Raw genomic sequence first — 15852 nt, 5'->3', positions numbered from 1 at the left:
AAAAAGTAAATTGTCAGTTTATCAAAGATAACAACAATGTTCTGGTCAACAACACTCTGGGTACTTTTTTCAAAAACATTTTCCATAGAGTTCTAGATGATTTTAAAAAGCTCATAAGCTCATTAGTGTTAGAATTCTGTTTCATCATTCCCATATTATAGAAATTTGTCAAGCTTGTTCCAAGTGTCAAAAAACAGAACCAAGTCTACAACAATTATTAACTGGTTTCTTTGAAAACTTATTTCCTACTGATCTGAATTTTATAAAAACTCTCTGGGAAGCAATTGCACAAAATAAATAGGTACCTTGGGAATCATGTAAAAGATGGTTTAGTTAATAGAGACTATTTGGGTCTGGATAAAAGCCCTAATGTAGCTTTCTTCCCTGGAAACTAAAATATATGTATCCTTCCACCTGGGTTTGAGTTCTAACCGCTCTGACCTTCTTACAACTTGGCCCTATTAATCACCGTTCCGTTTTTTTTTTTTTATTTTTACAATTTTAACCTCTCCCTCTCGGCCAGTTTGTTTTTTTTTTTCCCCAACATATAAATAAGTTCATGTCACTCCAGTTGAAGAATAAGAAAAAAAAAAACCCTAAAAATCCAGTTCTTGTCCCAACTTCTCCATCCAGCAGTCTAATATTTTCCCTTCGCTCCAAGCTAAGCTATTTTAACAACCACTCTAAGTTTTGTTTCCGTTTCCTCACTAATCACTTATTCCTTATTCTCTGCTACCTGACTTCCATTCTTACCATTCCACCAAAACAGCATTTTCTAATGTCATGAATAGGTACAAATAGGAATATATGAGTGTGTGTAGAGTGTGAATTTAATATGCCAGAAAGTAAAAGAAAGTTGTGAGCTTAGCTCTTTCATACGTTCAACAAATATTTCTTTAATGCCTTCCAAATGCCAGACACTGTATTCTAGATACTTCGATACATCAACGAACCAAACAGACACCTCCTCCTAAGGGACTGTGTTCTAGCAGAAGTCAGATCCTAAACAATATATATAACAAGTATCAGGCTATATTTGAAGGTGATCAGTGGTGTGGAGAAAAATAAAAAGAAAGCAAGTTACGGAAGCCTGGGAGGAAGAAGTGGGTGGCAGGGATGCACACAGCAATTTTAAAAAGAGAGGCCAGGGTTGGCTTCACGGAGAAGCTGACGTGAGCAAAGACCCCAGAAGTCTGTCTGGGGAGAATGTGTTACTGCCATGCCGATTTAAGTGTTCCACGTTGGTCCCTTCACAGTATTTAAAAATATAGAAATCATTCAAAAACTACTTAAAACCTACTTGAACAGCAGGATGAAGACCACTGTCAAAGAGAGCTTCATTTTTGATGATGTTTCCCACCCCGGGCAACACTTTCTGATCCATTAACACGTCACACAGCATCCGTCCTCTCTGCTTTTTCACTTCACTTTCTGCTCTTGAGAAACTAAAGTTAGGTGAACATACGTCTAATTCTTCCATCATTCTTATTCTCTGTTGGCTTTCTGCTGAGTTTCTATAGAAAGGAATAGAAAACACATTAATCATGTGCCTGGTTACAATTCACAAAGTGTCATTTAAAATGACCTTTGATATAAACATAAACACTTTATGTTAACCAGCTTGTAAGAGTTACATAGCCAAACAATGACGACCCTAACAAAACATGTTATTTGAAGAATCTTTTAAAATGATGTTTTATCAGTTATAAACTACTTTAAAATTTTTTGTTTATTTATTTTCACATGTGACATCCCAAACCCAACTGCAGAGCCAACCTGGCAGTTTTGCAGCTGAAGCAATTTTTAATTCAATCTTTTACCTGATTTCTACTGATGAGTCAAAGAAACAAATCAGATCTTTGGAGAGCTGTACTTCAAACACAGGGGAAAGTCCATTTTTATTTTTAGACTTAACTGGATTAATCACGAGGGAGCCTTTCATTCCAAAATGAATCCTAGAACAAAAGCAAACCCATCTTTGAGCGGCAGTAAGTATATCAGGCATGAAATTTTTGTTCCTTCACTTTTTGGAATATAAGCAAAGAAATGTTAGTCACAATAGACACTTCAAGGGCACAAAATGATAGTTAATATCATATTTTTGTTAATGGCTTTGTATCCTTATAAAACTAGATATGGCAATCATTCTTTCAACTCACAAAGAAAATACGTTCCTAGAGAAATAATAAGGCCCTGACAGTAAGCCCAAGAAAACACACCCCTGTTCTCTTTTCTTGTCAGATGAGGTATCTTTTATTCACGCAACAGTCTACTGTCTCTCAGCTTTTTCTCTGATTCAAAGGCTTGGGGTGAGATAAGGCTAAATTTAAATCGCCTATAGTTGGTGTTTTTATGAATTCTACAAAGCCACCAACATTCACATTCCTTATTTCTAGCCACAGTAGATTGGAAATGTCTACCTATTCCAAAATGAGATCTACAATTCAAGACACTTACTCTTTTCTACCCCCCCTGCTTTGGGATAACACAGTGAAACAAATTTTTGCAAAATCTTTCATATTAAAAGAAAAGAGAACAAGTCAAAATGCTATTGTCTTCCATTCTTTTAGTTTCCTTCTACCTTTGTATGTATTGGGAAGAGGGGATTTATAAATATTTACAGTTAACTTGAAAGCCACAATGCAGTGATGAAAAATGCATAGCCTTTCAGTTTTTATAGGATTGATTAGCATGTCCAGTTAAAAAAAAAGAAAAAAGAAAGTGGTTTTACGAGACTTCTGATGATGAAGATCAGAAATGACTCTCAAGATGAAATATTGTTTTCTGCCTTTCAAACCCTTCTCCTTGTAGTTTGTTGAGTTAATAAATATGGCTCTTTTGGCAGCAAATGTTACTGCTCTGTGCTTCCAATTCCAAAGCACCATGTTATAATATTGTACAAGGTTAACCAGTCTAACTTTAAAGATGTGGGTTTTAAACTCTGTGTGCCCTACTATCAATCATAAATGCATTTTACATGCCCCATAGTTCTTGACAGGAAAAATGTGTGCCTGTAAGTACTCCATAATTTAGCTTATGGAGGTTCAATGCCAGTGAAAGGTATACAACTGTCATGCCCAGAAGCCATCATACCTAAAATCTTTTCAGCTGCATGGCTCCTAAAGTGGATTCTAAATCACTTTCTATAATGAAACTGCATCTACATATAAAATCTCAAAGGTTAAGACCCAATTCAAATGCAGGAGTAGCCCCAGTAAGAACCCCAAATCAAATAAGTATGCCTTTTTTTGGTCTTATAAATCTATTCAGGGGGAAATGTGCATAAAAGTAACTATTTTTATAATAAATTTTATTTTAATGAATTTTTATGAAATAGAAAAATGTTATGATAACTGAGCCCCAATAAACCAATAAATTTTGTTTATTATTAAGTACCCTTTATCTTAAACTAAGAAAAACATATCAGTACCATGAAAATTTTCAAGGCACAGTAAATACCTGTACTGTTATAACAATTTTCATACTGATGTTTTATAAACTCGGACATATGCCCCTATTAACATTTGCATTCCAGAGTCAGATTTCCTTTCCGAGATTCCTCACTGTTATCAAGCCAGTTGAGGAAAATTTTATTAGATCCTTATTTCTATCTCTTGATCCCCTCAAGCTCCATCCACTCCCAATCCAACTGGTTACCTGAGACCATTCACTCTGCATAACATGACTGCCTGCCCACCGTGGGCTTTAGGCCCAACCGGGAGTGCTCTCTGTCCTTTCCTCTGATCCCATGCCTTTCACACAGCTGATTCAGGAATGGAAACCTGGATCAAGCTGGATTCATCAGCGTTTTCCTGAAGAATTTATCTGGGACACAGAGAGATCAGTTTCTCGTTAGGATTGGGAGATCTATCATGGGAGCTGTCTAGGGTAATGTGTCCTGACATGGGCACCAGAAAAGCCAAGAGAGGCCTGTCTGCAGAGACACAGATGACAGTAGATTTCAGGGGGGAACAGAATCAAGAAATGCAGAGAGTCCTCATGGCATTTAGTCTTTGCTTCCAGTTCTACCTGAAGCCTGACTGCATTATCTTCCGGTATCAAAAGACACCCATTTTCTTATAATAAATAATTACTAAGCTTGTTTAAGTTGGGCTTCTGTCGCTTGCAACCAAAATTCTAATATAAAAATTATGTTCAAACTAAAAATTGAAGTGATAGTAAGAAAATTCCTCTAGTTCGAAATAACTGCCTAAAACAAATCAATAAATAAGACCCAATACTATTTTAACCACCAGCCACATTCTTCCTGGTTATCACTAGCAGAATAATCTGAACATCCTTAACCAAACACAAATAACATCAACAAGAGTACTGTCACAGGTTCAGATAAATGACAACTACACATGCAGAAGAGGCAGTTGCTTCTGAAAATTATCAAGTGGTCAAAAGTGTCATATGGATACTAGCGTGCAAAATAGCTGAATATAAAGATTGTTAAAACTTATGCTGGGAGTTCAAAGAAAGAGGTTATAAAAAGAAAGATATCGTCTTAACTATGTTGAAAAGGTAAAAGGGAGTTCTGCTTCTACTTAGGATATAGAAGCTAAAAGCGAGTATGGATCCTACCCTAACAAGGAGAGAAAAATCACAGTATTTATAAAATCCTAAATTTTCTTGAGCCCATCAGAGACAGGACATTGCAGGCAGCCAGGTGAAATAAATTCCAAAGAGTGATAAGCCCCTCTGTGGAAAGATAGACACACAAAGTATTCCATCTGGGGAAGTGTATGGGAGAAAGAGACAGCTACTGTAGAAATGGATAAGAAGAAAACAGCTAATATTTTCAACAAACTTTTAAATAGTGTGGCTAGTCTGACGGTTTAGAATCTCTGGAGCCCCAGACACAAGGAGAGTGTGCCCTCACTTGTAAGCTCTTTCCCACAGGCACCCACAAGTTAGCTGCCCACAAGTAAGATGTGAGTCATGGCAGGGGACCTGAAAGAGCCACCCTTGGTGACATGGGACCTGCCTGCATAAAACCCTGTCTCCTTGCTTCTTGAACATGCCTCTTACATAAAGCAGAAGTCTTAGAAAGTTTTAAGATGCTCTAGCCAATAGAGAGGTACAAACAAAAAGCTGTCTGTCCCTGAAGGAGTAACAGGAAACTACCTGCAGGCAGAGGAAGTCTTGTGTGACAAGGATAAGCAAGCAGTCTGCCACTGCGGAGGGAAGGAAACCCTTCTGCCTCCAGGCCCAGGCCAAGTGCACTGCTGTTAAGAACGGAAGCAAAAGCCATCTGCCTCTAGGCATGAGGCAGGGAATCAACTTTGGTGCAGACTCGTGCAGTGATACTCAAGGCACCAGTCCCAGGGGAGAGAGCAAGGAAACTCTCTGACCTAAGGCCACCCACACAGCGAAGGAAGCACGGCTGCCTTAGGGAGGAGAGGGGCTGCAGCCCTGAGGCCCACATGTTCAGGGCCTGCCCAAAATTAAAGCTGCTCTGGAAGAAACAAGAACCTCTGTTTCCCTATCACGAACCTCTCACTGAGTAACAGGCAACAGCAGTCTGCCCCCGGGGGGCTGGGGGACCTGAGTGTGGAGAGACTCCCTAAGGACAGGAATATGCAGGGTAGGTAGTCAGTAGGCAGCTAAAAAAATGATGATACGTCCATAGACTAGAACACTTTGTGCACATTGAAAATATTAATGTACATTTTGACACTGACCAACGCAATAAGCATGTTATGTAAAAAGGGAAAAATATAAATTAAAATTCCTGTTTATATAAAAATCATAACATGCAATATCATATTATAATTCATGCATATGTAATATAAACTATATATGGTATATATACAATTTATATTTTATCTATGATATTTACAAAAACTGTTGAGTGTTTTCTTTTTAACAGTAGTAATTATGGGTGGTATTTACTTTTTCCTTTAGATATTTTGGAACTATCTTAAGGTTTTACAATTGGCTTATATATTACTTTAAAATATGGGAAAAACTGCAATAAGATGATGTGTACTGTGAAAAGAAGCAAGAAAAGGAAAGCGGCATAACTAGTGACCCGACCCTGTAGGCTGTCGGGTGCAGAAGGGAACGTAAATGACTGCGGTAAAGATTTCTATATTTTCTCCAGTTACACATGAAAGCATTATGGTAATTGAAATACAAGATAAAAGCTACTATTTAAAAAATTAAAAATATGTATTTTTCTACCTGTAGATTACTTTAATGGTCAGTTTTCTTAAATTGCAAGTGATAGAGACCCAGCTCAAAAAGTGTAAGCATTGGGCTTCCCTGGTGGCACAGTGGTTGAGAGTCCGCCTGCCGATGCAGGGGACACGGGTTCGTGCCCGAGTCCGGGAAGATCCCACATGCCATGGAGCAGCTAGGCCCATGAGCCAAGGCTGCTGAGCCTGCGTGTCCGGAGCCTGTGCTCCGCAACGGGAGAGGCCACAACAGTGAGAGGCCCGCATACAGCAAAAACAAAAACAAAAACAAAACAAAATCCATGAGCCAGTAAAGCAATTATACCCCAATAAAGATTTAAAAAAAAAAAAAAGTGTAGGCATTAAGGGATATATGGTGGCTTACGGAGTCTCAGGAAGGCTGAAGAATCACACCGCAGGCAAGGCAAGAAGGTGGATGCCTCTTAGCAACAGAGGGAATTAGGGGCTCAAATGCCTCTGGGATTCTCTCTGCTTTATGGAGGCTGGCTGTATTTTCCATCACCTTGTCTTTCTGGACAAGCCAATGGCCACCTACAAGTCTTACGGCCTCACAGCCCCAGCTTTCCTCCATCACGAGAGCCTAATCCATCTCAGCTCCAGCTGAGAAAGTTTACGAAAGAACTTGGGCTGACCCAATCGACTACGTGGGAGAGAAAGTTAAGTAAGATTATGCTAAATTCAACTTGAATTCTTTGGTTATTGGGACCAGATGATCAGTTTCCAGAGGAAATGCTGTCCCCAAAATATAAGTGGGCACTTGGACAAACAGTAGGTATTCACTACTCTGAAGTATAATATTTCATTTGGAGTCCTTATCACACTCCAACTTTTCCTAACATGTTAGGTGACAGATTACAAAACTATGTTTAAGCTCTAAAACCCTCTTATAAGTAGCGTATCATGGATTCCTTAGAGACTTTTCAGCAAACCAGAAAGAACTGTCACCTTATCTCTTGCATTTCTCTTTAGAGGATCATATCACTCAAGCTCCAATAAATTACAAAATTGATTATGTATAATGTTTCACTAAAATGGCAAAGCCTCCAAAATATTTCAGATACAGTTTCTGGTCTCTGAGTATGCATGTAATTGCAAACAATTGGAGTCACATAAACCATAAGTTGGAAATACCAAAGTGTTTTAGAAAAGATATTCATTAAAAAAAAAAAAAATAAATAAATAAATAAATATATATATATATATATAAGTTCACGATATAAGCTGCGTTCCTTTTGATTGAAAATAGCAGATTGTAGGATGGGCACGTCTGGGTGAACAGAGTTACAAATAACGTAGTACAGGCAATACATGCACTCACGGTTAATAGAGATTCTATTCGGTAGTGGGATTGTGAAGGTATAAATTTATTCTTGTTTGTTCACTGTTTCTCAGTTTGCTCTAATGAGTATGTGATACATATTTAACAAAAAATTAAACATGACTCTTTTTTGTTTGTTACAGATGAAGAGCTTCTGTAAAGTGTTCAGAAAGAGTATAGGTGTCAATCACCCCTAACGCCACATCTGCGCTCCTAAAATAAACTCATATCAAATCATTTTTATTGTTTTCTGGCACTATTTCGAGCACTTTGATACATCTTTTAGCAACAGAAATAGTCACTGTCTAATTTGTATCTTTCTGAAGTGTGGATTTTACATGGCAGATTCTCTTCCAGAGGGCTAGGCCTGTATTCTACTTTCATAACAAATGAATCCCAGGAAGATTCATGGCCTGGCCTATAAGATGTACTAAATCCATGGGCAATTTTAGTTGTGAGAAGCTGCCTATTGAGGGAGAACTGTGATCATTAAGCATGTCTCCTACTATCGGCTTTCTAAAGAGCAGACCAGCTTGGTGGGGAGGAAACAGAGGTCAGAAATGAAGACTACATTTCTATCTCACGCTCACAGACCTGCAGCCTTACACAGGACCCCATTTCTCTGACACTGTCATCCATCCTCCCAAGAAGCGTAGGTTAGGAGAGCATTTTCGTAACTTATGTTAAATTGTGAAAGGGAATACAGGTGATTTTAGGTTGCTCACTTCATATTCAAACAGCTGATCTGCCAATGACCTTGAACTGTTACATCGTATAGCAGTCAAGGCCGTAGGAATCGCAATGGTCCCCATCCATGTACTGAGACACGTACTCGCCAGGGATGGTACTAGTTACTTAGTTTGAGGAAACAGGTGCCCTTGTTTAGAACTTCATGGAACACTTGCTGACAGCTCTGCACCGAGAAATGATTCCCCCCTTACCAGTCTGGTGGAGAATACTTGATAAAAACCTCCTTCTCGTGCTATAGAAATAAATCTGCACCTCACAACAGAGAATCAATAACATATCAATGTTTTCAACTATCTTACATGGATCCCATTGTGTCCTACTCTGTCTGGAGCAAAGAATTTTCAATCACATCAATCAATCTATTACCACAATAATGTAGCCTGCAGTAGATCACTGCTGCATGAACCTGGAGGCGTGAGCTGATGTTATCAATTCCAGGCTGAGAGAAACCATGAAGGGACAACGCTGTCCAAGGACAGCAGCTGCTGACAATGAAGAGACCACGTCAAAGGAAAAGCAATCACGTAATGTCTGAAGTACTCTAAACATGCAATAGATGAGATGCAATAAATAACAATCATAGAGTCATATTATCTCTTTGCAACCATTATTCACCTTCACTTAGAAGCATGGGGTCCAGTAACAACTTTTAAGAAGGTGAAAACTGTTTAATATCTTAATATTAATATCTTAATATCTTAAACGTTAAAAAAGATTTAAATTTACAGTTTGCAACAGATTAGGCTAAACTCCGAGAAGACAGATTTGAGAGACATATTAATCCACAGGCCTTTTTTTGTATGTTTTGCAAAAATTAGATAGGTGGTTACATACTTTTTGACATTTTTATCATTAAGTCAACCAATGTGTTAGCAATGAATTTCCGTAAGCACTGTGAAACAGCAGGGAACCGGTTACTTCTGTGGAAACTTTTGAAATCTATAAATAAGTTTCCATTTCCGTACAAGCCTTCAGAGAAAGAAGGAAGAGAGAAAAATGTAAAAATCCAGAGACATTCAAACCAAATGAAGAGCTGTCATAAATATAAAGAGAATAATGTCGCTAAATGCGATAAATATTTGGTGAAAATGAGAGGGAAAAGAGCATCCTGGGGAGTTTGAGGAGGGGCAAAACAGAGCTGGAATGCTCTAATTCCCTTGGGAAGCCCTGCCAGACTGTCATCTTTTTTTAAAAAGAAATAAATTGACTAACCCTTCAAGGAACAATGACATCACAATTTATTCTTCTTCTGCTTATTGCTTTCCATGATAGAATCTCAACCTCTTGTATTAGAGCTCTCTTAAAAATGGAGTACTTTCTATGTATTTAAATGTGACATGCAGCAAACTGCAAGAAAAGCCTTCTACACATCTCTAAACATAGAGAGATAAGACGTACTGTACAGATTTACCTTACCGTAAAGCTTTTGGCCCAAAGTACATAAAGAGCTCCTTCCCCAGAGTTTCCACACCACTGTAAAAGTGTCCATTAAACAGCCTCAAGAAATTCTGGCTGGAATCTTTATTATTATTCAGTGCAGCAGCCTAGGAGAAAATACATACACATATGTAAACACACACAAACTCGAAACAAAAATCATAATTTAATTCTTAATGTTTTTATATTACTTCATGCCCAGGTACATCCAGTGAGAATAATCTCCAACAAGTCAAATAATGTAATCAGCCGTTTACATACATTTTGTCAAATTACTAGGCAGTCATTTAAAAAGAGAGAGGCCAAATAAAAATTAAGTGGAAAAAAAGTCATTGGCACACAATCAAAATGAACTTCTTCCAGGACCACATCGCTCCGTGGATATGAAAAGCACAGAAAAATGATGTGAATGTTTTAAAGCTAAAAACTAGGGCACAGAGTCTTTCATTTCCAACGTGCAGCCAAGGTCCTCGGAAGAGCATTCAGATACAAACAGCTAAAAATGGTGGATAAGATATGAAAACAAGACATTTTGACTCGTAAGCCAGTAAGGAAGAATAAGAGGTCAAAAACCAAGTAAAAGTGAGAGAGAACCCCAAAGGTAAGAAGCCAGCTTTTATCAGAAAGGCATTTTACCAGACATAAGGAATGAGAGCTTCAATTTCATGGTCTTGTGGGATATGGGGGATCAGAGATAAAGCCTGGGGTTCCCCCAAGGAGGGGGATCTGATTTGAGGTCTTCTCCTCTCTCCCTCCCCAACTGCAGTGTTCAGAATAAAGGAAAAAGAAACCCACTACTCCTTCCCCCATCAGCATATGCAAAACCAAACAACATATTGTTAGAATTACAACATATGAACTGACCAGTATCAAGAAGATCAAGGAAATTACAAACATAAAATCTCAGTTCTTCTGTGGGTGAAGGAAAGGAATGGGTTGAGTTTAGATATCCCTTGAGAAGCCCTGCCAACCTATCTTTTTTTTTTTAAAGAAATCAATAGACTAGCCTTCCAAGTAACAATGACATAATGACATAGAAAATGATGACATAGATAATGCTCTTTTTCTTAAGCTGGGCAGTATGTATACTGGTATCATAAAACTATAAAAGTTTTAGATACTGTCTGTGAGCAAATCACAACTCTCCCTCCACTTATGTTAGGATGTTACCATTCAGTGACTCTCAGACTTTTGGTTTACAGACATCTGTCATCCTATATATTTAAGATGATATGTTCATTCTATTCTTTGACTAAATTGGTCCTTGTTTAAAAAAAAAAAGACAACTGTGGTATTTAGCTCAAAGGGATAAAGGGATAAGAGATGTTAAAAAGAAGAAAAAAAGATTGCAAATTGCTAGGGACTAAATCTTGTCCCCTCCAACACTCTTTACATTGAAATTCTTATCCCCATTGTGACTGTATTTGAAAATAGGGCCTTTAAGAGGTAATTAAGGTTTAATCGGGTCATAAGGGTGGGACCCTGATCCAATAGGATTAGTATCTTTATAAGAAGGGACACCAGAGAACACACTCTCTTCCTCCTGTATACTCAGAGGAAAGGCCATGTGAAAAGAAAGTGGTATCAGCAAACCAGGAAGAGAGCTTCACCAGAAACAACTGGCTGGAACCCTGGTCTTAAACTTCTAGCCTCCAGAACTGTAAGGAAATTAATTTCTGTTGTCTAAGCCACCCAGTCTGTGGTATTTTCTTATAGCAGCCCAAGCAGATGAAGGCATGAACAGACACTATTCTTCCACTAAATCCATTCACAGTTGTAATGGCTACAGCCAATGCCAAACTTTCCCAACTGCCTAAAGTTCAAAGAACTGGCTTTACATCTCTCCTCTGCAAAATAAGAACTGCGGAATCAATCACAGACTTAGAGAGACCAATGACGAATGCACAGGAGTAATTAATAGTGACAGCCTTGCAGTTCTGCACGAACCAAAAAACAAAAAAACAAAACAAACCCCCCCTCCAAAAAAAAACCTGTGGGAGATTCTAGCATCAGGAACTATAGACACGTGTCACCATGTCCTCAGAACATTTGCCTCTGATTTCTCTTCTCTTTCTTGGATGAACTCTAGTGCCAATTCACTGGACCACCAGGGAAGTCCCAGAATTCGTTTTTTAATACTTGATGAGGTGCTTGGGTTTAAAATGACATGTTAGTATAACCTCTTCCTTGCTCACATGTATTGTGTGTCCCTCTCTCTGGTACTGGAATTTCCCCACTGGAAAGAGGAATCATCTTGAGGTTTTCAACCTGCCAAACCCAGCACAGTGTTTTCACCAACCACTATGATGGGACTTAACAAACTGAATGATGATCTGTCTGTGACTTCTGTTTCTCCCTTATTTGTCCATAAGCTCCTGGAGAAAAGTAACTCTGGTGTTTAATATCCCTGGGAGCCTCACACAATGCCTGGGATTCAGGAAACATCTGTGGGATTAATCAGATCCCTCCTTCTTCCCCTCTTAAAACTGAGTGTGGCTTTAAAATACAGGGTTGCTGTCTTCCCCACCCATCATCCCCATCTTGCTTTACCAAGGTTTGCCAAGGTTTCTTGGCAAAAACTTCTACTCTACCACCTGTTTTATCTCCTTTGAAAATTATTAACACCCTAGTCTCTTATTTTCTAATTATCCTCAATGGAGTGAGGCTTAAATATAGGAGGACCAAATTCTCCTGACTACCAAAAAGCAAGATGGATGTAAAATACTATATTTACCAGAGTTTCCCATAAAGTAAAAAGAACTTTATGGGAAGGTTTAGGAAGAGATTAATGTAGTTTCAGCGACCAGTCCCAGCCTGTCCTGGTTTTTATTTAAGATGCTTACTTAGCATTTAAATGGCTGCTTTGAAAACATCTATTCCAATACCTTATTTGGGTTTTGAGGTGATACAAAAAGATCTTTTTATCCAGTTGTCTATCACGTGAGCACTTGACCAAATCCCCTGATTCCCAGTACACTATCATTTCTAAAATAATCAGCTTTAGATAATATACTCAGGGCAAAATAAAAAATTCAACTTATAATCGCCCATCTCAAGCACCTGCATATATTTTTAACTGTTTCTTAAAAACTCCATTTAGGGGAAATTCTGGTGTACCAGTGATGGTTTGTTCCATTTATTTTGAGAGCACCTGTGTACAAACTGGGAAAGGCTTTTGCAATAAACCAAAGATTTACAAGATATTCACTTGCCCTACCGTGGAATCTGGGGTTATCACCTCTTTGTATAAGCTTCAGCTGTCCAGACAAATTCAAAAATTAATTTCCACAACCCTATTATTTTTGCTGTAACTATACACAATGGCCCAATATATATGTGACTTTCTCATTTTGGCCCCTATAATCCTATTACAGTATTATTTGAACATTTCATCCTTTTTTTTTTTTCCCTGAAATAGAGAGGAAAATCTCCTTTGCCACAATTTTAAGTAGGACTGAGAAGGGTTCACGTTCCCATTTTCAAGTGGCTTAATAATATGAAATCGTCAAAACAACACATATCTTCGGAGACAGCACATGATTTATTGTGCGATTACCATTTATCCTGCCTATCCATGGGTGAACAAGGAAGATGAACTTTTCAGAAGAGAATAAGACTTTTCCATAGATAAATGTTTCAGCTCTAGTGCGGTTACATATTTTCCCCAGAGAGGAAGAAAATAAAACCATATTTACATTCATAGTCTGTCCTCCTTTTTGTCTCCCACATGCTTTACTTTCCTAATACAACGACACTTTCAGTAATCAGAAGTCACTTCTCTACCAATTTAAACCATCAAAGAACCTAGTTTTAAAATGGTCTCTAAGCCCCAATAGAGGTCTTTAGGTCCTTTCATCAAAATATATTCTACAATTTTGTAAGAGCAGAGGCTATAAGTGCTTACTCAGAGGCTAAATGCTTTATACACAACATGAGGGCACCAAAAGATTACACCCCTTCATAAGGGAATAGGTCATGCCTCTGATAAATGGGTCTGGTGAGAAAGCCCTGATGTGGGAGAAAAAGGAACAAACAACTGCCAGGACGTTTACTTTACATCGCTAGGCACTAAGCTAAGAGTTTTATATGTCCTCTAATCTAATCCTGACCAAATAAGCAAAGATGTAAGTATAAGCAGCTCCAGCTGAGGAAGTAACAAAGGAGCTGGAATTCAAAATCAAGATAATCATATGTCCTTTTCTCTACATCACCCCCAATACTTCGTTGTTTGGTGAAAGCTCCAGTGGCCATGGAGAGTCATCTCCCTGAGTTTCCTCATCCGTGAGACTGTTGTCTGTTGTCTGTTGACCTTGTTCCATGACTCTATATAATGCTGAGTGCTGAGTCATTAAGGTGAAACCATTATCAGTATCCACTGAAGAAGATTAGCTAGTGACTATAATGCAATTTTAAAACCCCTTTTTGGATTTAAACAAGTAAGCTTCATTTGGCTGGAAAACTGAGTCTCTGTGGATAGCTCCTTCCTTTACGTACTGGCAATAAAAATGAGCTCTGATTCTTTCCCCCCCACCATGAAGAAGGCAAAGGAGGGAGGAAAACCTTTCCTATGTGGCTTCACGATTTTCTTGTAATAGGAATTTCCATCTAACATACATAACAAAACACATACTCGTAAAGAAAGAGTACGAACTGCATTTAGTTGTACATCCTTCATCAAAACCACTCTTGCACTAGTCAGAGCTTTGCCCTTCTCCATCCACTCAACTGTGTACGAGACGCCCGCTCTGCTCGAGGCACAGTGAAGACCAAGACGGGTATAGGAAGAGCCGGCTACATGTATGAGCCTGAAGGGGTGACGGAGGAGCCAGAGGATCAGGTTCCGAATGAAATGAATACTTACAAATAAACTGTTTCCTGTCCTGTGTTGTGAAGGGAGATCGAAAACGTATGCAGATTACATACCAATTTCACTACAATACTGTATCCACCCAACAATTAAAATCGGAGGATTGACTCTTCACAGCTCATTAACCAGACATGTTCATTTATACTCCAATGTTGTTTCGTACCATAAGGTTCTACAGCTCCAACAGAGTTTTATGCAATGTGCTTACAGAGTTGCATAATTTTATGCTGACAAGACAGTGGATCAAAACTCAGAGAAATAGGGGCTTCCCTGGTGGCGCAGTGGTTGAGAGTCCGCCTGCCGATGCAGGGGACACGGGTTCGTGCCCCGGTCCGGGAGGATCCCACATGCCGCGGAGCGGCTGGGCCCGTGAGCCATGGCCGCTGAGCCTGCGCGTCCGGAGCCTGTGCTCCGCAACGGGAGAGGCCACAGCAGTGAGAGAGGCCCGCGTACCGCAAAAAAACAAAAACAAACACACAAAAACATTAAGTGGGATTCTCACAGAAGGAAGTTTATCTAACTCATCTTTGTATCCTCGGGAGCAAGCTTAAGACCTAATACAAAATATATTATTGTTGAATGATGTCAATGGTGACACCTGTAACATGTCATGCCATAGTTACCAAGCCCTACTGCCTTTACTTCCGAAACATCGACTTTGTTCCCTTCTCTTCATCTCCGCCACCAGCACCTCCTCCAAGGTCCAGGCAGGCCTCCCCGGATTCCTTCAGTCCTCCTGTAACTGAGGAAGCTGCATCTACCCTGCCTTTCCTCCACGCTTTTTATTTTACCTTTGCAAGGTAGAGTGATCTTTTCAAAGTGTCAATGGATCTTATCACCCTTCAAAGACGCCCGTTACTCCTAAAATGAATAGAGTCCCTACCCAGGTCTACAAAGATCCCCAGCGTCTGACTCCGACTCACCAATCCCAATCCTGTCTTATTTCAAACCACCTTCCTTCCATCTCATCCTCCCTTTTCCAGCCACACCAGGTTTCTTTCAATCCCTCATGTATTCGCAGCTCTCTTCCTTTGCTATTCTTCTGCCTGAAGCGCTCCGCCTGCCAACCTTCAGTTCAGGTCTGCATATCTCCTCACCCTTCGTACCTCAGCTTAACTGTTACTTTCTCAGCAAAGCTTTCCCTGAACTTCCTGTAAGTTCTTATGGAACCGTGTATCCCTTCTTTAGAGAAGTTATCAATGTATATTTCTTTCTGTTCTTACTTAATGAATGTCTGTGTATATTCCCAACTAAAGAATAGACTCCACAAGATGGTG

At 39.1% G+C, this 15852-nt stretch overlaps 1 protein-coding gene across 2 annotated transcripts in view; it reads right to left on the bottom strand.

Moving 5' to 3' along the window:
- NEIL3 (nei like DNA glycosylase 3) overlaps nt 1-15852 on the bottom strand; it is a 44854-nt gene that overhangs the window by 27608 nt on the left and 1394 nt on the right. For both annotated transcript variants that reach the window (XM_082608569.1, XM_082608568.1), the window contains exons 2-4: nt 9688-9815; nt 1821-1955; nt 1301-1514 (exon numbers count right to left, since the gene is read on the bottom strand). In XM_082608569.1, coding sequence (XP_082464695.1) covers nt 1301-1514; nt 1821-1955; nt 9688-9815 — 477 coding nt within the window. The remainder of the gene's footprint in view (nt 1-1300; nt 1515-1820; nt 1956-9687; nt 9816-15852) is intronic.

This window comes from Mesoplodon mirus, assembly GCF_964341445.2.
Source record: "Mesoplodon mirus genome assembly, chromosome: 20".
NCBI lineage: Eukaryota > Metazoa > Chordata > Mammalia > Artiodactyla > Ziphiidae > Mesoplodon > Mesoplodon mirus.
This window is presented reverse-complemented; position numbering and strand designations above follow the sequence as displayed.